Genomic DNA, 23,564 nt, shown 5'->3' on the forward strand with positions numbered 1-23,564 from the left:
GCATCTTATTAATGAGATAGGTGACAGTTAAGGCAGCTTCTGCCCAAAAGTCTTTCGGGACTTGATTTGCTATTAATAAAGTCCTAGTGGTTTCTATAATATGGCGATGTTTTCGTTCTGCCAGTCCATTTTGTTGAGGTGTATAAGGACAAGATCTTTGATGTGTGATGCCATGCAATTTAAGATAATTTTGAAAATCTGTGGATAAAAACTCTCCCCCTGAATCTGTGCGAAAAAATAGTAATATCATTTTGAAACTTGTTTTTAACCATATTATGAAAAGTTTGAAAGTATGAAAATACTTTAGACTTATGTTTGAGAAAGTACATCCACGTATGTCGGGAGAAATCATCGACAAAAATAACATAGTAAATAAATCCTCCTTTAGAAATTACTGGTGCAGGACCCCAAACATCCGAGTGTATTAATTCAAGTGGTCTTGAAGAGAAAAAGGTTCTGTTCTGAAATGGTAATCTTTTCATTTTGCCGAGAATACAATCTTTACAATCAAATGATTCAGAGTTACAAAATTTCCCTAGATTTGGAAAATGTTGGATTTTGGCTATATGTGGGTGACCAAGTCTCTTATGCCACAGTTCCAACTCTATTTTTTGAATATTATAACAAAAAGCTTTCTTCGGCATTTCCAAAAAATCCATGTAATAGAGTCTTCCTTCTCTATGGCCTTCCCCAATCAGCTTGCCTGCCTGACGATCATGTACCCAACAACCATGAGAAGAAAAAGAAATATTACACCCATAATCAGAAATTTAAGATACAGATAAAAGATTTAAATTTAATTTGGGAACATGTCTAATTTCTGGAATAAAATTTTTTTTTGTTTTATAAATTTTTTCAAAATTTCCTATTCCTTCTATTTCAAGAGAAGTCCCATCAGCAGTAAAGACCTTTGACACACTTGTTTTATTTTTAACACATTTGGATAGACTTTGATTATTTGGGGTCATATGAAAAGATGCACCAGAGTCAAGAAGCCAAGAAATTTTACCTAGATCAGAAAAAGATGAGGCTGCTGCGCCGGTTGAAGCTTCAGATGAGGAAGAGGCACCTTTGATGAGAGGCTGAAGAATCTCCATTAGTTGGGCCAGGGAAACTGGTGCATCCTGATCTTTAGGCTCCGATCCAGCAATTGCAGCTCTTTTTTCTCTCAGCTCCTTAAGTTTGGGACATTGTGGCCTGTAGTGTCCAGGTTCATGACAGTGATGACAAATAACTTTCTTCTTATCATAGTCACCATTTTGTCGGTTAAAGTGAGGAGGCCTATATGATCGAACATGATTCCATGGTCTAGACACGACTAAAACGGAATCATCTTCAATTTTTAAAGAACCTTTCCGGAGACGATTTTCTTCCATTGTTAACTCTTCAATAGTTTCAACAATAGAAGGAATTTTTCCCCGGTGAAGTAGGGCCGATTTAGTGGTTTCAAATTCCGGCCTTAATCCAGTGATAAACTGGTAAAAATGTTCAGCATCGAGTTGTTTCTGACGAAGCTCGATGTCTTCGGCACAATGCCACTTTGGTTCTAAAAGGGAAAGTTCTTCCCAAAGTTCGGACAACCCATTGTAATATTCACGAATAGTTTTGTCTCCTTGTGTCATCATTCGAACTTTTTCTTGGAGGTTGCACACGTGTGCAATATCTTTAAGAGAATACATATTCTTAAGGTATTCCCATGCGTTATCGGCATGATCAAATTTGGCAAGACTTGAGCATTTTTTAATGTCAACGCTATTGATAAGCCATGACATTATCTTTGCATGAGATATTCTCCATTCTTTCCATTTCTTCTTGTATGAGGCAATAACCTTGATTTTCTCTTCTTCCGATAGAGGGACCTCTTTATCTCCCTCCTTTTTAGTAAGAGATAGCTTAGGTTCCGAATCGGAACCATCCACAATCCCCCATAAGCCTTTTCCCCATATATGGTGCTTCATGATTGAAGCCCATGTTACATAGTTCGTATCGCTTAGTTTCATAGGCATGATGGTGACTTTATCATTGTCATCCATCGATTACAAGGAGAGAAAGAATAAGGATAAAAGAGAAATAAGAAGAAAAATGAAAAAGAAAGAAGAAAAAAAAACAATACAACAAGATGTGAAATCTTCTCTAATAAAGTGATAAAACACTTCTCTTCAAGTGGCGAACACTTTTGCAAACGGGCACGGAAACCGAGGCAGCTTTTCCTCAAGATTTAGTACTTCCGCGACTCTGATACCATGAAATGAAATGGGGATCTTCGAAACACGAGCTTAGATTAACAAGGGCAAGTGTCAAGAATGACACTAAAGCATAACCCTTAAAAAGGGTATAACTGGAAACAAAATAAAAATAAAAATGTATTCTTTATTGATATGAAAAACCAATTGCTTAAGAAGCATTGGAATAAAATACAAGAGGGGTTGCACCCCTTTATATACACAACTGAAAGAGGACTCAATAGAGCTGTTGGACACAGTCCAACAACTCTATTTAGAGCTGTTGGAATGTGTCAGTCCAACAGCTCTATTAAGAGTTGTTGGACTGTGTCAGTCCAACAACTCTATTGCTAGTCAAGTCTGGACAGGACTTGACTAGCAACAGTCATTCTAGTTTAAACTGAACTAGATGACATAAAGACAAAAAATAAAAATAAAGAAAAAAAATTACAGAAAAGAAAGAAATGAAAAATGTATTTATATATATATATATAATAATATAATATTATTATATATACATATGTGTACAGTTTTACATTTTAACAACTCTATGATTTCTTGGAGATGCAAACAGCAACACAAAGTATCATTGTCCTCAACAGAAGCGAAGTATCGTGCAATGACCACTACAACCATGGAGCTAGTGTGGCTTAGAAGTCTCCTCAGTGATATGGGTATAGTCATCTCTACTCCTTTTAAGATGTGTTGTGACAACAAAAGCGCAATCTATATCGCAAGCAATCACACCTTCCATGAGCGTACTAAACACATCGAGATGGATTGTCACTACGTTCGTGATGAATACCTAAGAGGAACCATAGCATTGCCTTACGTTACATCCGAGTACCAATTGGCAGACTTCTTCACTAAAGCCCTTGTTGCTCCTCGTTTTATGTTCCTTCTCAACAAGCTTTCAGTTATAATACATGTAATCAATACATGTAATCAATATATATATATATAAATATATATATATATTTAATCATACTCGATAAGGGTATTCCTGTAATTCTGCCCAATAGGGCATTGTAGTCTTTTTTTATTTTTGTTTTTCTTTTTATTTTCCTTTTTCTTTCTCTTATTTTTTTTGTTTTCTTTTTCCTAAAATGCATTTAATGCATTCACATTGGGGGTCCCAACTAGGAGTCGTTGGGCCCCCAACGGTCACAATTGTGACTGTTGGGAGCCCAACAACACCTTGTTGGGCCTCCCAGTGTGGTCTCTCTCTCTTACTTTTCTCCCTCTCTCTCACTCCTCCTTGCCTATAAATAAGTGGGGTTTCCCCCTTTGTAAAGTATTGGCTTCTTGAAGCCCTTTATTGCATTTATAAGAATTTATGTTTGCAAGCCATTGTTGGCTTTTGTGTATGTCCTTTTTGGACTTGTTCTTTGCTTTCTATATGTGAATGTCCATTGTAGGACATTGTTTTTATTTCCACATATTTCATTACAGTTACATATCTTAGGACAAACGTGTATCAATGTTCATGTGACATAGCCTGTGGCTACACAAATTAAGCATGGGATTCGAGTGTGTGTAGAGAGAGAGATGATCATGCAACAAAAGGAAGGTACAAACCATCAAAACCATTTTTAAAATCATATTTAAGTGTTTTTTGGAAAAAAATGACCTTATGAATGTGATCTTCATGATCAAAAACCGAAGATCTGACTTTTATTGTAAATATTTTTTATGTATAGATCGGACTTTTATGATCTAGAAAACTTCATAAATTTCAACCTGTTAATTTTTTAGCACATTATAAAACTTTATGTACACATTGAAAAAAAAATTGCTACAAGAGCTGGTTCTTAGGTTTTTTTACCATGGTTGCATTTGCCAAAAAATACATGGTGATTTTATACCATGATACAATATTCTGGCAGACACTCTTGTTTGTTTGGATCTAGCCACCAAATGGTACATCTAACCATATACATGTGTTTAGAATGGTTTATTTACTATGTTAGAAGGTTTTTTCATGTCCAGTAGACCACAAGATTCTATTTTTAAGACAGTGAAAAATCAATGGCATACAATTCATGAAAATAATGGTGGTTTAGAAATGTATAAAACAACATACGTGAGTAAACTTTAACACATGAAAATAGTGAATAGACTGTGCTAAACATGATTCAAAGGTTAAATTTTGCTTTTGGAGCTTAGATCTATTTTATTCAAGTGTGTACCACTGTAAGTTATGGTACAAAGTACAAGGTAGAAGCACCCAGTATATACTATGCCACATGGGTGCGGGTGCGGGTGCGGGTGCGGGGGCGGGGGTACGGACTTTCAAAAAACTTGGGTGCGAGGGTGCGGCAATATATATATATATATATATATATATATATATATATATATATATATATATATATATATATATATATATATATATATATATATATATATATATATATATATGTTTGTGCAGGGGAGGGGTCGAGCCCCCTCCCTACGCCCTCTTTGTACAGGGGAGGGGTTGAGTTGATGAGTTGTGGAGCCTGATTCAGAGTTTTTGCCCTTGCAGAAAGGGGGGTCCGGGGCTCCCCTGGACGCGGGTCCCGCCGACCCTGGGTACGGTCAATGCACCCAGTGCCGCACCCGCACCCACGTCGAGTCGCGTCGACCCGGGTGGAGCACCCTGCTAATAAGCTAGAAATCAGACCTTATGGATGGATTCAACATGGTCCAAATGCTAGGAACCAACTTTTGGATCATGTGTTTTTCACAAGAAAACATGATTTCATCAGTCAAGAAAATATCGCACATTGTGGGCCGTTGATTTTTCAAGGCTCATAAAATCATACTTATGTGTCATAATTGGATGATTCAAAAGCCAATTTCCACTAACCAAAACATGCAGATCATGTTTGTAAGGTTAGTTTCGTGAAAAACAACTTGAAAAAAAAAACTCATTCAGCCTTCTCACGACTTGACCATAATATGTATTTATGTATGTATGTATATAGTAAGGAGACAGCTGCCTACTCTGATCCGTGTCTACTGCCAGGATACCAAGCTTCTGAAGGTTTTTCTTTCATGTTGTTCTCAAATATGACTATACAGATGTGTTCTGTACGCTTGACTTTATAGGAATCAACTCTTGGATCGTTCGATTCTGACACATGGGTAGGTTTTTATAAGATTTGAAATCAATGGTTTACAATTTTCATAAATATTCAACCTAAAAAATTCACATTTTTTCATCGAAAAACACGATCCAAGCATCATTTTCTAGCAAATCAACTATGCCAAACACACATGCAGAGCCAGATTTGCAAAAAACGTCCTGAAAACCCCTGTTTCAGTAGGCACCTACTCTTCTCTCGATATATATATATATATATATATATATATATATATATATATATATATATATATATATATAGAGAGAGAGAGAGAGAGAGAGTCATTAGAATATGAGAACCGGAAATATGAGAACTAATGTGTGAACAACGATTTTCATGGATTTTTGTTTTTTTCTCTTGAATCTAACCGTACGGATGTGATCTACATGCTTGGTTTTATAAGAACCTGCTCTTGAATCATCTGATTTTGATGCATAAAAGAGATTTTTTTAAGGCCTTAAAATCAATGGCTCATAATCATCATAAATATTCAAGCATTCAAAAATTGCATTTCTTCATCGAAAATACACGATCCAACAGTTGTTCCTAGCAAATTCACCATGACAAGCACATCCACAGTTGGATTTACAAAAAAAATGTTGGAAATGCCCATATTTCTAGTTCTCATATTCTAGTCTCTCTCTCTCTCTCTCTCTCTCTCTCTCTCTCTCTCTCTCTCTCTCTCTATATATATATATATATATATATATATATATATATATATATAATATTATTGTACTATCCAGCATCGCAACATACCAATTGTAGTTATAGATAGCACATAATGAGCCATATTATACAAACTGATATTGTATAACAACCTAAACAGACCTAGAAGCTGTCACACGGATACTTCACTTAGCAGATGTATCCCATGTCGACATGACACAACACCCGGACACTTCATGGACATAATCAAACCAGATTCATGCACAGTCAACACTGTGTCATTAACTTTATCTATTTTCTTTTATGATCTTATTTACTTATTTTGTATTCTCTCAGTTCTTTTTCTTTTAAAATGTCATAATTACATTACATTTTAATTCCAACTTAGTTTCGATATTTTATGTTCCTAATTATAGTGATTTAAAATTGTTGTTTTATACACACACACATACATGCATCTATATGTGTGTATGGTTGTGTCCCCGTGCCCTAATTTTTGAAAATTATCGTATCATACTAAACTTATCCACATTGTATCGTGCTCCCGCATCCATATCCATGTCACATAGCCTAGAACATAACATGAACGTAATAACTAATGTTTTCATCATGCTCTGTCATTGTTATCCTTTTAAAATGGAGAACTCATAGTATATGGTGTGATGTGATTCTATCCACATGTTTTGTAGACATTTATATTATAATTATGGTGTCAGAAGTAGTTGGAGACCTGAATGTTGATGTTTTGACCTTCAATTTGCTCGATGGAATGATGCATGTCACTGCTTCATTACCTATTGTATTTCATACTGTCAATCATGAGTGTATAATGTAGTTCAAAGTTAATTATACTCATGACCAATGTCTTAATTTTAAGGTAGTATTTTTCTTTTCAAATACCGAGGTGATAAGTAATAACTGAGACAGTCCTCTCCAAACTATAAACACTACAATAACAGTTTAACTACATTACCTTTTAGTCATGTATATCAAATAATCTGTACATCTTTATTAACGGCAGTTTCTTATTTCTTTAATAATTTTCTGTATTGTGGTGATTTATTTTTAACTTTTCTGAATTGCAGATTCAGATGACACGTATGCACACCTAGGAACCTGGACCTTTGGACTAAAAGGATTATAACGAACCTAAATCATTAGTTTAAGTAGGATAAACTGATAACTCATTCAGAAATAACTTTGTCAATTAGCATGTGTGTGGATAGGGTGGAATCCAATAAAAGTGGGAAGGTTGCAACAGAAAGTGATGGAAGTAGGGCCTAACTAGCAATCCTAATGCCTAGATAACACGTACAAGTGGCAACTGGATTCTGATTAAATGACCCACAATATGCAGATTAACCACGGATTTGATATGGCAGTGGCCATGAGAGTCTAAAGTCTGGTGTTACAGACCCACTGTACCAGGTCGGCACCATGGATTTTGGTATGGCGGTGGCCATGAGAGACTCAAGGCTGGTGTTACGGACACGCCATACAGGGTTGGCCCAAGCAACCTAAACCTAGATGGATCCAGATCTAGGTTCAGTTAAAAGGCTCCCAAATTGGATATTTGAGATGTATCAATGCAATTGCGGCTTAAAGCGGATCATGAGATCCATTTTGTATTTTCAGAATTAATAGGTTAAAGGATCCGTTTTGTATTGTAGGTTCCTTCATTCTGGAATTGGATAAGATTTGGAGATCTATTTGTACCAATAGGTTAATTGGATTGGAAAGATCCAGTTGGATCAATGACAGGATCCAATTCGTACTCAGTTTAGCTCAAAGATCAAGTGAGCCAAGAAGACAATCCGTGGAAATGGAACTCAATTCCAAACAGGTATTTCACAAGAAAATTCAAGGGTGATTCAAGAACAAGGCTTCACGGATCAGCAAATTCATCCAAAGACAACGCGGAGTGGCAACCAAGATCCAATCAAGGCCAAGTCATCAAACTCTACACTAGGATTAAATAGAGTGACCAGCGGCATTTTGGACATGAAATTTATGTATAGGTTCGGGTCTGTGGATCAGGTTTTGACCAAACCTGGGATCTGGTTGTGATAGAATGGGGTATGGGTTTTTTATCAGGTAGCTTGGATTGGGATCATATCCAGGACACATGGGTGGACCCTATGGGAGCTTGTTGCATTGAATGCACCCTTATCCAGCTCAAACCTAACCTAGGGGTTAAGTAAGCTAGAATAGAAGAGGCTTAGAATAGGGTCTACCCATGCACCAAGAAGTTTGTGCAACCCTATTCCTCATGCCCAATTTAACCTAGAGCTTACATAGCAACTAAGACAAGTGCACCTATATGGATCCCTCTTGTAAATCATCTTGTGTTTGGAATAGAACTTGGGCCCTTAACTAATTTAGAGGAAGGATCCCTTAAGATCAGATCAACACATCTGAATGGTGTGTGTAAGAGTCCCTTTCTGTAGCCTCTATAAGCTGTCTCTCTTACCCTCCCTTCCTTTCTCCTTAGGCTAGGTCCAATCCCCCAAACCTAGCCCTTAGCCCCTTCTAACCCAACACCACCTTCTTCCCCCTACCCTTTCTTCTCTTTCAGCCATCTCTCTCTCTCTCTCTCTCTCTCTCTCTCTCTCTCTCTCTCTCTCTCTCTCTCTCTCATTCCCAAACCAGATCCAATCCTTGGACTAGATCCATCTCCCTTGCCCCTTTACCCATTCCTATTCCCTCTCTCTAGTTCCTAACTGGTCCATTCACTGGACCAAATCTTTTTTACTTCAGATCCGAAAGAGGTTTCCTTGTAAACGAGTCTAAGGACCCCTTAACATGTGGATTTGTATTAGGCTTTGCTGACAAGATCTTTGGTCGGATAAGACCCTAGAAGCAGGTTTGTAACACTTAAACGCAATAAAGTAAAAACAATGATAGACTACCAAAAGATGGAATAGGAATGGGTAAAGGGGCACCCATGCACCAAGAAGTTTGTGCAACCCTATTCCTCATGCCCAATTTAACCTAGAGCTTACATAGCAACTAAGACAAGTGCACCTATATGGATCCCTCTTGTAAATCATCTTGTGTTTGGAATAGAACTTGGGCCCTTAACTAATTTAGAGGAAGGATCCCTTAAGATCAGATCAACACATCTGAATGGTGTGTGTAAGAGTCCCTTTCTGTAGCCTCTATAAGCTGTCTCTCTTACCCTCCCTTCCTTTCTCCTTAGGCTAGGTCCAATCCCCCAAACCTAGCCCTTAGCCCCTTCTAACCCAACACCACCTTCTTCCCCCTACCCTTTCTTCTCTTTCAGCCATCTCTCTCTCTCTCTCTCTCTCTCTCTCTCTCTCTCTCTCATTCCCAAACCAGATCCAATCCTTGGACTAGATCCATCTCCCTTGCCCCTTTACCCATTCATATTCCCTCTCTCTAGTTCCTAACTGGTCCATTCACTGGACCAAATCTTTTTTACTTCAGATCCGAAAGAGGTTTCCTTGTAAACGAGTCTAAGGACCCCTTAACATGTGGATTTGTATTAGGCTTTGCTGACAAGATCTTTGGTCGGATAAGACCCTAGAAGCAGGTTTGTAACACTTAAACGCAATAAAGTAAAAACAATGATAGACTACCAAAAGATGGCTTCTTACATGTTAGTGTGAAAATATCTCAAAAAAGATAATGTGCAAAAAAGATAATGTGCATAAAAAGCACAACCACCACAAAGGGACATGTGCACAAAGGCACAAGAACACTTAGGACAAGATGTACTCAAGGTACAAAAAGAGAACACATGCAAAAATATAAAGAATTTTATTGAACAATGGAGAACAATGCTCCAAGCATTGAATAACATTTAAGAAAGGGGTTCACCCCTATTTATAAGAAGAGAGCGTAATGAGATATTGCGGAAATATAAAGAGTGCTTATAAGCACTTACAACAATGAATAAAAGAAACAATATCACAAGTCCACTAAGGGACAATACAAGCACAAGCCTTTAAGAAGGCAACAATATAAAAAGCCTCTTATTGAAAAGAGAGAGAGCTCTCAAGCAAGGTTGTTAAATGCGATGAGGCGAAGCGAGGCGTTGAGCCTGCGCTTCGCCTCTGAGGCGTACGCCTCAGGTAGTGAGGCGTACGCCTCTCACAACTGGTATGGAAGTGAAGCGGTGGGAGGGGAGGCAGTAAGAGAAGGACCACGCGCCCAACTGGTACGGAAGCGAGGGATATGCCGGTCGTCCGGTGGTCGGAGAAGACTGAGCAGCAGCTGCAGCACAGCAACTCCGGTGGCCGGTGGTCACAACTGATCGGAGGTTGATGAGGGGCGCATCACAGCAACGCCTCAGTACCTTGAGCGTGCGCCTCGCCTCTGAGGCGTACGCTTCAGGTACTGAGGCGTACGCTTCAGGTATTGAGGCGTACGCCTCTCACAACACTGCTCTCAAGAATGAAAAATATACAAGGGGTTCACCCCTATTTATACAAGAGGGAGAGGAGAGAAAGGAAGCCCAAGGGCCTCAAAAGGAGAGCCCAAAAGGGGGCTCCCATAGAGTCGTTGGGAGCCCCCAACGGTCACATTTGTGACCGTTGGGGGCTCCAACGACTCTATGGTTGGAGCCCCTTTTGGTCCTCAAAAAATACAAAAAATAAATATAAAAAAGAAAATTACATTTTATCAAAACTCGAAAATAGTTGTTTTTTAAAACAACTATGTGAAATTACAAAAATACCCCTATCGGGTATTGATGTAATATATATATTATATATATATAAGAGGTACATTTTAACACCCCCCCCCCCCTCAAACTTTACGGGGAAATGACGGAAAGTTTGCCAAGAAGAAACATGAAGCGAGGAGCCGAAAGAGCTTTAGTGAAGAAGTCCACCAACTGATATTCTGAAGTGACATACGGTAGAGCAATGGTTCCTCGTAAGAATTCGTCACGAACATAGTGGCAATCCATTTCGATATGTTTTGTACGCTCATGGAAGGTATGATTGCTCGCAATATAGATGGCACTCTTGTTGTCGCAACATAATTTTGAGGCTTCGGTAATATCAACCCCCATGTCTTTAAGCAGACTGCGAAGCCATACAAGTTCCATTGTCGTGGTTGCCATAGCCCGATACTCAGCTTCAGTGGATGATAGTGAAACTTTTTGCTGCTTCTTGCATCGCCAGGCAATCAAAGAGTCCCCTAAAAAGACACAAAAACCAGTAGTTGAGACTCGATCATTGGGATTACTTCCCCAATCTGCATCAGCATAAGCAAGAAGATTCAAGGAAGAAGAGGAGGATAGAAATAGCCCTTTATTGATGGTATTCTGAATGTAGCGGATGATTCCGAGAACAGCACTCATATGCACAGTTGTAGGAGCATGCTGAAATTGGCTAACTGAATGAACCGCATGGGCGATATCTGGTCTGGTGATGGTTAAATAGGTAAGAGACCCAATGAGTTGTCTGTAGGGTGTGGGGTCTCCCAGAAGAACCCCATCCTCCAACCGTAATTTGGCATTAATAACCTCGGGAGTCTCTACTTTCTTGTCATCAGAAATCCCAAACTTAGAGCAGATATCTGCAGCAAGCTTCATCTGTGACAAAATATATCCTCGAGAAGAATATGCAACTTCAATTCCAAGAAAATATCTAAGAAAACCTAAATCAGACATATCAAAATTATTTTTTAACATATTTTTAACATCAATAATACTATTTTGATCATTCTCAGTGATAATCATATCATCAACATAAAGCAACAATATTACGATACTAGTACCTGCATTTTTGACAAAAAGAGCAGTGTCAGTATAACAAGAGTGAAATCCTAACTTTATCATGATATCACTGAAACGATCATACCAAGTCTTAGGAGCTTGTTTAAGGCCATACAATGCCTTCAAAAGCCGAAGTGTTTGACCTTGCTTAATATTAATTCCTGGTGGCGGATCCATGTAAACTTCTTCACTTAAACTTCCATTTAAAAAAGCATTTTTTACGTCAAGTTGATAAATAGGCCATTTTTTGGTTGATGCGACAGCTATTAGGGTCCTGACACTGGTCATTCGAGCTACAGGAGCGAATGTTTCTTCATAATCAATGTCATATTCTTGGGAGTATCCCTTAGCGACTAATCTAGCTTTATATCGTTCCAAAGAGCCATCGCTTTTAGTTTTAACTTTTAAGACCCAGCGACACCCAATAGGTTTTTTGTGTGAGGGTAGATTAACTATTTCCCAAGTATTAGCCTTTTTTAATGCATTTAGTTCAACTTGTATTGCTTCAACCCAATGTGGTATAGATTTAGCTTGATTATAGTGAGCGGGTTCAAAATAAGAATGTAGGGTTATTAAACACGCCCGATAGTTGGGGGTTAAGGAATCATAGGACAAACCTATTTGGGGGTATTGATATTCTAGAAGAATGTCTAACTTGTGGTTCCTCGGTAGATTCAGAAATTTGAGAGTATTTTTCGAGGGCACTAATAGGATTTTCTTGATTTCTTCTTGAGTAAACATTTATATTTGTATCACTATCATTTGAAGATGTTATATCAAGATGAGACACCTCACGTGTATCTTCTATGTTTTCAAGAAAATCTTCTTGTATTTCATCGATAAGATCATGTAAGAATATGTAATCAATTTCATTTGTTTCTTCTATTTTATCAAAATCGTTCTCTTCTTCTAGAAATGTTACATCTTTTGAAACATATAGTTTATCATTCTTAAAATCATAACATCTATACACTTTTTTATTTTCACCGTATCCTAAAAAAACACATTCAATTGCTTTTGGAGACAACTTATCCCTTTTATGTAATAGGACAAAACATTTGCAACCAAAAATACGAAGACGATTGAAATCGGGTAAAAGTTTAAAGAGCTTTTCATAGGGAGAAGCATTTTTTAATTTAGAAGAAGGCATTCTATTGATTAGATAAGTTAGAACGGCTTCGGCCCAAAACTTCTTTGGAATATTCCTAGAAACAAGTAATGTTCTAGCGGTTTCTATAATGTGCCTATGTTTCCTTTCCGCTAGGCCATTTTGTTGAGGAGTCCTAGGACATGACTTTTGATGGCAAATTCCATTTTTGGTTAAATAGTTTTGAAATTCGAGAGATAAGTATTCGCCACCGGAATCGGATCTTAAAATAGATATATCATTTTGGAATTGATTTTGAATCTTTTTATGAAGATCTTTAAAGAAAGTAAATACTTCTGATTTATGACTAAGAAAGTAAATCCAAACATACTGAGTAAAGTCATCAATAAAAGTAACATAATACGAATAGCCCCCTTTAGACATAACCAGAGAAGGCCCCCAAACATCTGAATGCACCAATTCAAAAGGTCTTGACGAAAGAAAAGTTCTAGTTGAAAATGGAATAGACTTCATTTTTCCAAAAATGCAATCTTTGCAATTAATTTCTTTTTCCTTACAAAATTTGTTTCCAAAAGGAAAAAGATACATTTGGGAATAACTTGGATGACCAAGTCTTTTATGCCAAGTTTCCATGTTTTTTTCTTGGACATAAGAACAAAAATAATTTGTAGAGAGATCGAGATGGTCCATATAATAGAGGTCTCCCTTTCTATGGCCTTGCCCAATCCGCTTCCCGGATCGGATATCCTGCACAAAGCAACCATTAGATGAGAAAGATATTTCACATCCATGGTCGGCAATTTGAGAGACCGAAAAAAGGTTTAAATTTAGTTTGGGAACAACTCTTACTTTTGGAATACAAAAATTTTGAGAATCTTTAAAAGAGCCAATACTTGAAATTTTTAAAAAGGTTCCATCGGCCGTAGAGACACAAGAGTCCTTTGAATTGGTGCAAACATCAATAAGTGCATTTTCATGGGGGGGCATATGAAAAGAGGCTCTGGAGTCAAGGATCCAAGAATACGTAGCGGGTGATGATGTCGAAGCAATAGCCGCACCCGATGTGGAGGAAGAAACTTTTAGAATTTGTTGAAGAGCCATAGATATTTGTCCAAGAGTTTCTTTGAGGTCATTGTTCTTGCCTTCATCTTCTTTGGTGGTAGTTTCTTCAAGAGAGGTCACCTTAAGCTTGAAAGTTCCATTAAGCTTTGGGCAAGCGGGTTTAATGTAACCCGGCTGATAGCAATAATGACAAACAATCATTTTTCTTCCTCCATTGTAGTTTCCTTGTTTCCCAAAATGAGGAGGTTTATAGGTTATAACATTGTTACCCGGTTTTGATACGGCAAGTACTTCGTCAACATGTTTACTCATGTCAAGCCTTGTCTCCTCTTGAGTGATTTCGGCAATAGCATCCTCAATAAGAGGAAAAATAGATCTATGGAGAAGTGAGGATCTCACTTGCTCAAATTCGGGACGTAGCCCAAAAAGAAATTGAAACAATCGTTCTTGTTCCATTTGTTTTTGTCTTAAATCAATATCTTCCATAGAAACCCATTTTGGCTTCAAAAGAGCCAATTCATCCCATAGTGGGTTTAGAGCACTATAATAGTCTTGAATGCTAGAATCACCTTGTTTGGTGGTTCTAATCTTTTCTTGCAAGAAATATGCTCTTGCAAGATCCTTTTGGGTATACATACCCTTAATAAAGGACCAAGCCTCATTGGCTCTACGAAATTTAGCTATGTTAGCACATACCTTAAGCTCAACATTGTTCATAAACCACGCAAGGATTTTTGCATGATTGCTTTCCCAATCTTCCACTTCTTTTTGATGATTTTCAATGGCCTTGAGGCGAGCATCTCCTTCAAGAGCCTTTTCTTGACCTTCTTCGTCCTTTGTGAGCATAAGCTTAGGTTCTGGAATGGTACCCATGACAAAACCCCAAAATTTCTTTCCTTTGAGATTATTTTTTCATTGCCGATGCCCACATCATATAATTCTTTCCATTGAGCTTGAAGAATAAGTCAATTTTTGCCTCCATGATGTTGCCAAGAAGTGAGAAGAGATCCACCAAATATCAAATACACGAACCACACCTTTCCTTCAAGAATCGAGTGGCTCTGATACCATGTAATGAGATATTGCAGAAATATAAAGAGTGCTTATAAGCACTTACAACAATGAATAAAAGAAACAATATCACAAGTCCACTAAGGGACAATACAAGCACAAGCCTTTAAGAAGGCAACAATATAAAAAGCCTCTTATTGAAAAGAGAGAGAGCTCTCAAGAATGAAAAATATACAAGGGGTTCACCCCTATTTATACAAGAGGGAGAGGAGAGAAAGGAAGGCCAAGGGCCTCAAAAGGAGAGCCCAAAAGGGGGCTCCCATAGAGTCGTTGGGGGCTCCAACGACTCTATGGTTGGAGCCCCTTTTGGTCCTCAAAAAATACAAAAAATAAATATAAAAAAGAAAATTACATTTTATCAAAACTAGAAAATAGTTGTTTTCTAAAACAACTATGTGAAATTACAAAAATACCCCTATCGGGTATTGATGTAATATATATATATATAAGAGGTACATTTTAATAGAGAGAACCTTGGAGGGGCTCCCACTAGACGTTGGAGGGGTCCAACGTCTAGTTTGGACCCCCTTCAAGTTGACTTAGTCAACAAAGAAAAGAAAGAAAAAAAAAGAAAAAGGAAAAGAAAGAAAAAAGAAAGTTACAAACATATACACTAATGTGGATATGCGTAAAAAGAGAAAAAGACAAAAAATACCCCTGGGGGTTTACATGATGTAAAAATTATATATATATATATATATATATATATGTGTGTGTGTGTGTGTGTGTAAAATAAAACGAGATACAATTTAACACCCTCCCTCAAACTTAGGGCGCAATGAGTGAGAGTTTGCCGAGAAGAAAGTTAAATCTTGGTGAGCAAAGCGCTTTGGTTAAGAAGTCTGCCAACTGATATTCTGAGGTGACGTAAGGAAGATCTATAACTTTTTGCAAATATGCTTCTTTAACGTAGTGGCAGTCCATCTAAATATGCTTTGTGCATTCATGAAACGTATGATTTTTAGCAATGTAGATTGCACTCTTATTATCACAACATAACATTGTGGGTCCTTGGACTTGAATCCCCATGTCTTATAGTAGTTGATGAATCCACACAATTTCCATGGTTGTTGAGGTCATTGCTCGATATTCTGTTTCTATGAATGATAGAGACACCTTCTGTTGTTTCTTACATCTCCATGAGATCAGGGATTCAACTAAAAAAATGCAAAAACCTATAATGGAGTAACGATTATTTGGGTCACCTCACCAATCAGAGTCAGTATATGAAATTAAATTTAACTCAGAAGATGAGGAAAGAAAAACTCCCTTGTTTAAAGTTCCCTTTATGTATCTGACAATGCGTAGAACGACGCCCATATGGACGGATGTAGGGGCATGCTGGAATTGGCTTGCAGTGTGCACGGCATGTGAGATGTCTGGCCTTGTGATGCTAAGGTACATTAGGGACCCCACGAGTTGCCGGTAGGGAGTGGGATCCTCCAAAAGTGTCTCATCATCGATCTTCATTTTTTATCCCACCATTTCAGGGGTCTCACAGATTTTATCATCAGTAATACCTGATCTGTCAAGAATCTTACATACAAGTTTAGTTTGAGACAAAAAATAGCCTCTATGAGAGTAGGCTACCTCGATACCAAGAAAGTATATCAGATATCCCAAGTCTGACATTTCAAACCTTTCTTTTAAAGTGTTTTTAATACTTTTGATGCCCTTTATATCACTACCTGTTATCAACATATCATCAACATACAACAGTAAAATCACAATACTTGCATCAGACTTTTTGACAAACAGAACAGTGGCAGTGTAGCATGATGTAAAACCATCTTGAACCATTACTTCATTAAATCGATCATATCAAGCCTTAGGAGCTTGTTTTAAACCATAGAGCGCTTTTTGCAAGCAAAGAACTTTTTCCTTTGGCACGACCATGCCATGAGGAGCATTCATGTAAACTTCTTTATTAAGGTCCTCATTTAAAAAAAGCATTTTTAACATCCATTTGGTAAATGTTTCATTTTTTAATAGATGCAATGGTGATCAAACATCTTACAGTGACCATCCGTGCAACAGGGGCAAAGGTTTCTTCGTAATCAATGTTGTATTCTTGACTATATCCTTTTGCGACAAGGCAGGCTTTATATCTTTCAAGAGTGCCATCACTCTTCGTTTTGACTTTAAAAACCCATCTACATCCTATTGTTTTCTTTCCTTTTGGAAGCCATTGAAAGACCCAAGTTTCGGCTTTGTTGAGGGCTCTAAGTTTGTTGTCCATGGCATCCCTCCACTCTGTCATTTCCTTAGCTTCTTCAAAAATTTTAGGTTCTTGATATGAGTGAATGGCACTAAGACATGCCTTATGTTTTGGAGAAAAAGACTCATAGGATATAAATCTAGAAGGATTTTTCCTAGATCTTTCAGTTCTTCGAGAGTGGTTGGAAGGTTCACTAAGGTCACTATATTTCTCTCTCACTTTTAAAAGTACTTTTATCTCTATGTGTATAGGTAATTGGTTCAACAATCATTTCTTATTCATGTTGGATGGGTTGAGGAATACTTTCACTTGTATCCTCATTCTCATTCAATTCATCGCTAAAAAGGTTCTCATTTCTAAATAATAGTTCAAACAAGAAAGAGTAATCGGCATTATCTTCATGAGTTTTGTGTTCTTCAAAACCACTCATATTTTCTAAAAAGGTTATGTTTCTTGAAACATATAGTTTATTATTTTTAATATCATAACACTTAAAACCTTTTTGTGTTTCCGAATATCCTTAAAATGCACAAGGAATAGCTTTAGGAGATAGTTTATCATTTTTGTCGGTGAGGACAAAACATTTACAACAAAAAATTCTTAACCTATTGTAATCGGGTTCTTTTTTATACAAGGTTTCATATGGAGATATTTGATTCAAATTTTTGGATGGAAGTCGGTTTATGAGGTAAACCGATGCAAGAGCCGCTTCGGCCCAAAGTCTATGTTTTCGTTCGGCTAACCCATTTTATTGAGGTATTTTGGGGCAAGACCTTTGATGAACAATCTCATTATTTTCAATATAACTTTTGAGATCATTTGAGAGATATTCTCCCCCAGAATCGATTCTAAGAATTTGTAATTTACTATTGAATTGATTTTGTATCATCATATGAAAGACCTTAAAAGTAGAGAAGACCTCATGTTTATGTTTGAGGAAGTATATCCAACTATATCTTGAGAAATCATCAATATAAATAACATAATATGAAAACCCTCCCTTAGACACTACGGGTGCGGGTCCCCAAACATCCGAATGCACAATTTCAAAAGGCTTAATTGAAAACATAGTTCTTTGTCCAAAAGGTAAGCTTCTCATTTTACCAAGAATACAATCATCACAATCGAAGTTGTCTTTACATAAAGTTTTAGTAAAATGTAAATAAGAAAGCTTGACAATATTTGGATGTCCAAGGCGTTTGTGCCAAACATTTATATATTTATGTTGGGCAACATTACAAAAAGAGGGTTTTGAAATTTGAAGAAATTCCATAAGATAAAGATCTCCCTTCCTAGAGCCTTCCACAATCAACTTCCCGGACCGGTGATCCTGTATCCAACATTTATTTGATGAGAATTTGATATCACACCCATGATCCGATAGTTAAGAGACAGAGAGCAAATTTAAATTTAGTTTTGGGATAAATCTAACTTTAGGAATAAAAAAAACCTTGTCTTTCAAAATCACCAATTCCTTTTATTTCAAGAGAAGCCCCATCCGCGGTAGAGACAAAAGAGGATGACAAATTTTTTGAGTATTTAGAAAGTGCAAAAACATTTAGAGTCATATGAAAGGATGCACCTGAGTCTAAGAGCCAAAGAGTCTTACCGGGAGGAGAGAAGGTGGTCATGGCGGCTCCGAAGACGGATCCCTTGAGGAGAGGTTGAAGAGCTTCCATGATTTGATTTAGAGACAAAGTAGCATTGTTGAAAGTTGATGGTCCTTCCTCCTTGGTTGGTTGGAAAGTTGTAGACATAGCTACCATCTTTTTCCATTTAGGGCATACCGGTTTAATGTGTCTCGGTTCTTTGCAAAAGTGCCATATGATTTTACTATAATCTCTTCTTCCATAATGCCCACCATTTTCTCTTCATCCTTGATTTTTGTTGAAATGAGGGTTTATAATTTTTAACATTATTCCCCAGTCTTAAGACGGCATAAGCACCCTCATCCCCATCCTCATCCTTAGAGGGAACGGCCAATACACTTAGATTGGTTTTATTCATCCCCAAACTAGTTTCTTCTCCACTTAGTTTGGTAAGCACATCTTCCAACGGAGGAGAAGAGAAAGAGGACAAGAGAGAGGATCTAGTTTGTACGAACTCAGGTCTAAGCCCATTTAAAAAGTTGAAGAAATGATCCTATGCTAATTGTTTGGCCCTCAATTCAATAGCCTCTCCACTCCATTTAGGTTCTTGGAGAGCACGTTCATCCCAAATAGTGGATACCTCGGCAAAATATTCTTTAACGGACATTTCTCCTTGTTGAAAGGTTAAAGCCTTCTTTTGGAGATAGTATTTATGAGACAAATCCTTGAAGTATACATTCTTTCAAGATACTCCCATACTTGAAAGGCTTTTTTGAACTTTAAAATATTGGCATTTATTTTCGTTTCAACGGAAGAAAAGAACCATGAAAGAATTTTGTAGTTCTTCATCTCCCATTCTTTATGCTTTTTGTTGTATTCTTCAAAGGCTTTTTCTCTCTTTTCACCATCAAGAACTTTGATTTTACCCCTCTCAATAATGGTGATCTTAGGTTCGGGTTCGAGAATGATTTCTTTGACGTATCCCCAAAGACCTTTCCCCTTAATGTGAGTCTCCATATTCTCGGCCCAAACATGGTAGTTGGAGCCATTTAATTTAAAACCAAGTGAAAAATGATTCTTTTTCACCCATTAGAGAGGAAAGAGTGGAGAAAAAATGCGTACCACTAAGGGTCTTTCAAATCTTACTTGGCGTAAAAAACTTCCAAAATATTGAAGGAAGAGAAGCCCCCACGCCTTTCACCAAGACACCAAAGGCACATTTTTAGAGGTACTTGCAAATACGAGGAATAACACGATCTTCAAGCTTTAACCTTGCTCTGATACTAGGGGTGGCAAAATCTGACACAACCCGCTTCTTAGCCGAGTTCGGGTTTGGCTTAAACGGGTTTGTATCGTAAACGGGTCGACCCGCCTAACCCGTTTATTAAACGGGTCGGGTTCGTGTTAGGGGTATGCTAACCTGCCAACCCGGCTGACCCGTTTAATAAACGGGTTAAGCGGGCGGGTCAACCCGTTTACCCAAACCCGACCCGCCAACCCGCCCACCAACCCGTTTACCCGACCCCTACCCACCCGCCAACCCGTTTACTCGTACCTGACCCGCCAACCCGTTTACCCGAACCCGACCCGCTAACCCGCCAACCCGTTTACCCAACCCGACCCGTTTATTAAACGGGTTAACTGTGTCGTGTCGGGTTACCCATTTAATAAATGGGTCGGGTTCGTGTTTGCCACAGCTGACCCGTTTAATAAACGGGTCGGGTTCGTGTTTGCCACAGCCGACCCGTTTAATAAACGGGTCGGGTTCGTGTTGAGGTATGTTGACCCGCCGACCCGATTGCCACCCCTATCTGATACCATGTGAAAATATCTCAAAAGAGATAATGTGCATAAAAAGCACAACCACCACAAAGAGAAATGTGTTAAAAGGCACAAGAACACTTAGAACAAGATGTACTCGAGATACAAAAAGAGAACACAAATGCAAAAATATAAAGAATTTTATTGAACAATGGAGAACAATGCTCCAAGCATTGAATAACATTTAAGAAGAGGGTTCACCCTTATTTATAAGAAAAGAGAACCTTGGAGGGGCTCCCAGTAGACGTTGGAGTGGTCCAACGTCTAGTTTGGACCCCCTCCAAGTTGACTTAGTCAACAAAGAAAAGAAAGAAAAAAGAAAAGGAAAAGAAAGAAAAAAGAAAGTTACAAACATATACACTAATGTGGATATGCGTAAAAAGAGGAAAAGACAAAAATACCCCTGAGGGTTTACATGATGTGAAAATAATATATTTATATATATAACGAATATACATATATGTATGATATATATATATATGTGTGTGTGTGTGTGTACAATAAAACGAGATACAATTTAACAGTTAGATGCAAGGAAAATCTTTTCCATGCATGTTCAGTTCAATTGAAACACCAAATAAAAAATCTTGGAAGAAATAAGCTTGAATTGGACAAAACAGAAAACAATGAACGTAAGCAGAAGACACAAAATATAATCTTAATATAGTGACACATATACAATGGAAACATGTTTATCCTCTTCACTATAATTCAGACAATTAGAGATTTTATGTTTCACATAGGTACTCCTGATGAAATTTGTCCACAGAGGAAACATACAAGAAGTGTAAAGATTTATTGAAATCACAAAGCACCTCATCAGTTAGGAAGCAACATAATCCATATGGACTTTGTAGTTTGTACTACACTAGCAACAAGCATCAGCCTCCAAACCATCTTCAATCAATACCAAATGAACTTACAAAACAAAATCAAATGGAATATAATTGCTGCAAGTGACAGTATCGTGAAACACTTATTCATATAGATCAAAAACCAGAAATGTCTATCCCAGATTATGACAATTAGCATCTCAGCATGTCTTCAAAGATTTCGTGTTACCTCTCGTTGCCGTAATGCAGCCTCTTTTCTGCAAAAGAATCACATAAGGTGTCAACAGAATGTGATGGAATCAATTGGCCGACATATTTCATATGAATCCTAGTCTTTACCTGCTCAACAATCGAGCCTCTAATGATATACCTTCTCCCAGGGAAGCAACCTAATGAGAAAAGAGAATGCCTAATAAGCAAGAATAAAGGGATAGAAGTATCTTGAACTTTCCGTGTACATCTGAAAGTGACAAAATGAGACAGATAGAACATCCACAAAGAAAAAAAGAGAGGAACAACTAGATGACTTGGTACCTGAACAACATTACCTGTTTTTCAAGCTCCCTGGCTCTGGCTTCTGCTTCTTGACATCTCTTTTCTGCAAGTCGAAGCTGAGTACACAGGACAGTATGAGAATAATGCTTGCAATAAATACAGATATGCACAGATGCAAATGTTACTTGTCACAAGAGCATGTTGAGGAATAGGAGACACCTTATCAAGAATGTTTTCATTCTCTTCTTGGAGCATATCAAGCTGCATTTTCAAAATAATCGTATCATTAAAGAATGATAATATTTTGAATTTCATGAACATACCACGATCCTCCTTAGGTATAGGCAACCAAATAAAATTCCTAGATCGTTTACAGGAAAAAATTTCAATCAACGAATCTATAAAAAACTTGTTGGCAAGGAAGCAGTAATATATAAATTGCAGAAAGCAAGACCTCGTCCCGAAGAGCAGAAGCCTCACGTTGATTCCCTGCATCCTGTGAGTTCAGTTGTTCTATATCTGATGTAAATCTGGAACATAAGAAAATTTCATGAACTGCCTCTCAAAATACTGAAATTTGAAAGGGGAGGGAAGAATGACAGAATGGAAAGATACATACTTCAAGAAACATTGAAAAAAGACACCAAATAAAACCTACACGTGGCCAAGGAAGAAGCATGGTGCTTGCAGAATGGACAGGATTAAAATAAAAATTTTACAGTAACATTATTAAGTGACTTCAATAAAAAACAAAGCTAACCAATTTCTCTATGTAAAGCCATCACTATGTGTCGGCATTCAACAGATAATGCCAAACATATTCTGAGATCTCTGCAACCAAAATCACTCAAAGAGCAAAAAATTCAATAGCATGAAACAGTACAGAGAAACTTCTGTTGATAAATAGCTTTTCTTATAGATGCTTGATGATTCTATATTCTCTAAGACAAAATAAGATGCACCTAAACTCATTTCCAGATGACTACCCCTAAAACCAATGCTGTATCATACTGCATTGTATGATACGTATCGTTACAATGAAAAATAATGATACGATACACACTTTGTATTGCAATACGAGTGTGTATCGTATGTGATGCAGAGCAGGATGGACCCAAGTCCATACAGCCTGACCCAGGCAGCGGACCCGATTTGCATGAAGGGATTGAGGATCGGACCCATGCAGTGGATCCAATCCAGAACATGGTACCGAGACGTGGGGATGTGGCACCTCTGCGTACCTACTCCAGACGAGCACGAGGCACGCCAACCCGAACGACCCAGATCCAGCAGGAAGAAAGCTCGGATCCCGTCTCGGGCCCATGACTGGACCCGAGACCCAGATCCACCAGCCGACTTTATAAAACCCTCTCCTAGGGTTTTGTGCGCAGAGAACTTTAAAGATTAGCAGCAGCCACTCTTTGTTTATTTTTAGAATTGTCTTTTCCTTCCAGTCATGCCCCTTTTCCCTATTTTATTTTCATTTCATTGTTCGTTCCCTGTCATTCTACATTTATTTACATTGTTCATTGGATTTTATTATCAAATAAAGTTTAAGGCCCATCATTCACGTTGGGCATTCTCTCCTGTTCTGCACAACGC

General features: G+C 37.8%; 1 protein-coding gene across 1 annotated transcript in view; it reads right to left on the reverse strand.

Annotated features, from left to right (window-relative positions):
• The window catches only part of LOC149840402 (coiled-coil domain-containing protein SCD2-like), a 60,880-nt gene that overhangs the window by 32,140 nt on the left and 5,176 nt on the right, over window positions 1-23,564 (reverse strand). The window contains exons 3-7 of the mRNA XM_090003152.1: window positions 22,417-22,492; window positions 22,182-22,223; window positions 22,016-22,078; window positions 21,807-21,856; window positions 21,697-21,724 (exon numbers count right to left, since the gene is read on the reverse strand). Coding sequence (XP_089859278.1) covers window positions 21,697-21,724; window positions 21,807-21,856; window positions 22,016-22,078; window positions 22,182-22,223; window positions 22,417-22,492 — 259 coding nt within the window. The remainder of the gene's footprint in view (window positions 1-21,696; window positions 21,725-21,806; window positions 21,857-22,015; window positions 22,079-22,181; window positions 22,224-22,416; window positions 22,493-23,564) is intronic.

This window comes from Nuphar pumila, chromosome 4 (assembly GCF_984573655.1).
Source record: "Nuphar pumila chromosome 4, dmNupPumi1.hap1.1, whole genome shotgun sequence".
Classification (NCBI taxonomy): Eukaryota; Viridiplantae; Streptophyta; class Magnoliopsida; order Nymphaeales; family Nymphaeaceae; genus Nuphar; species Nuphar pumila.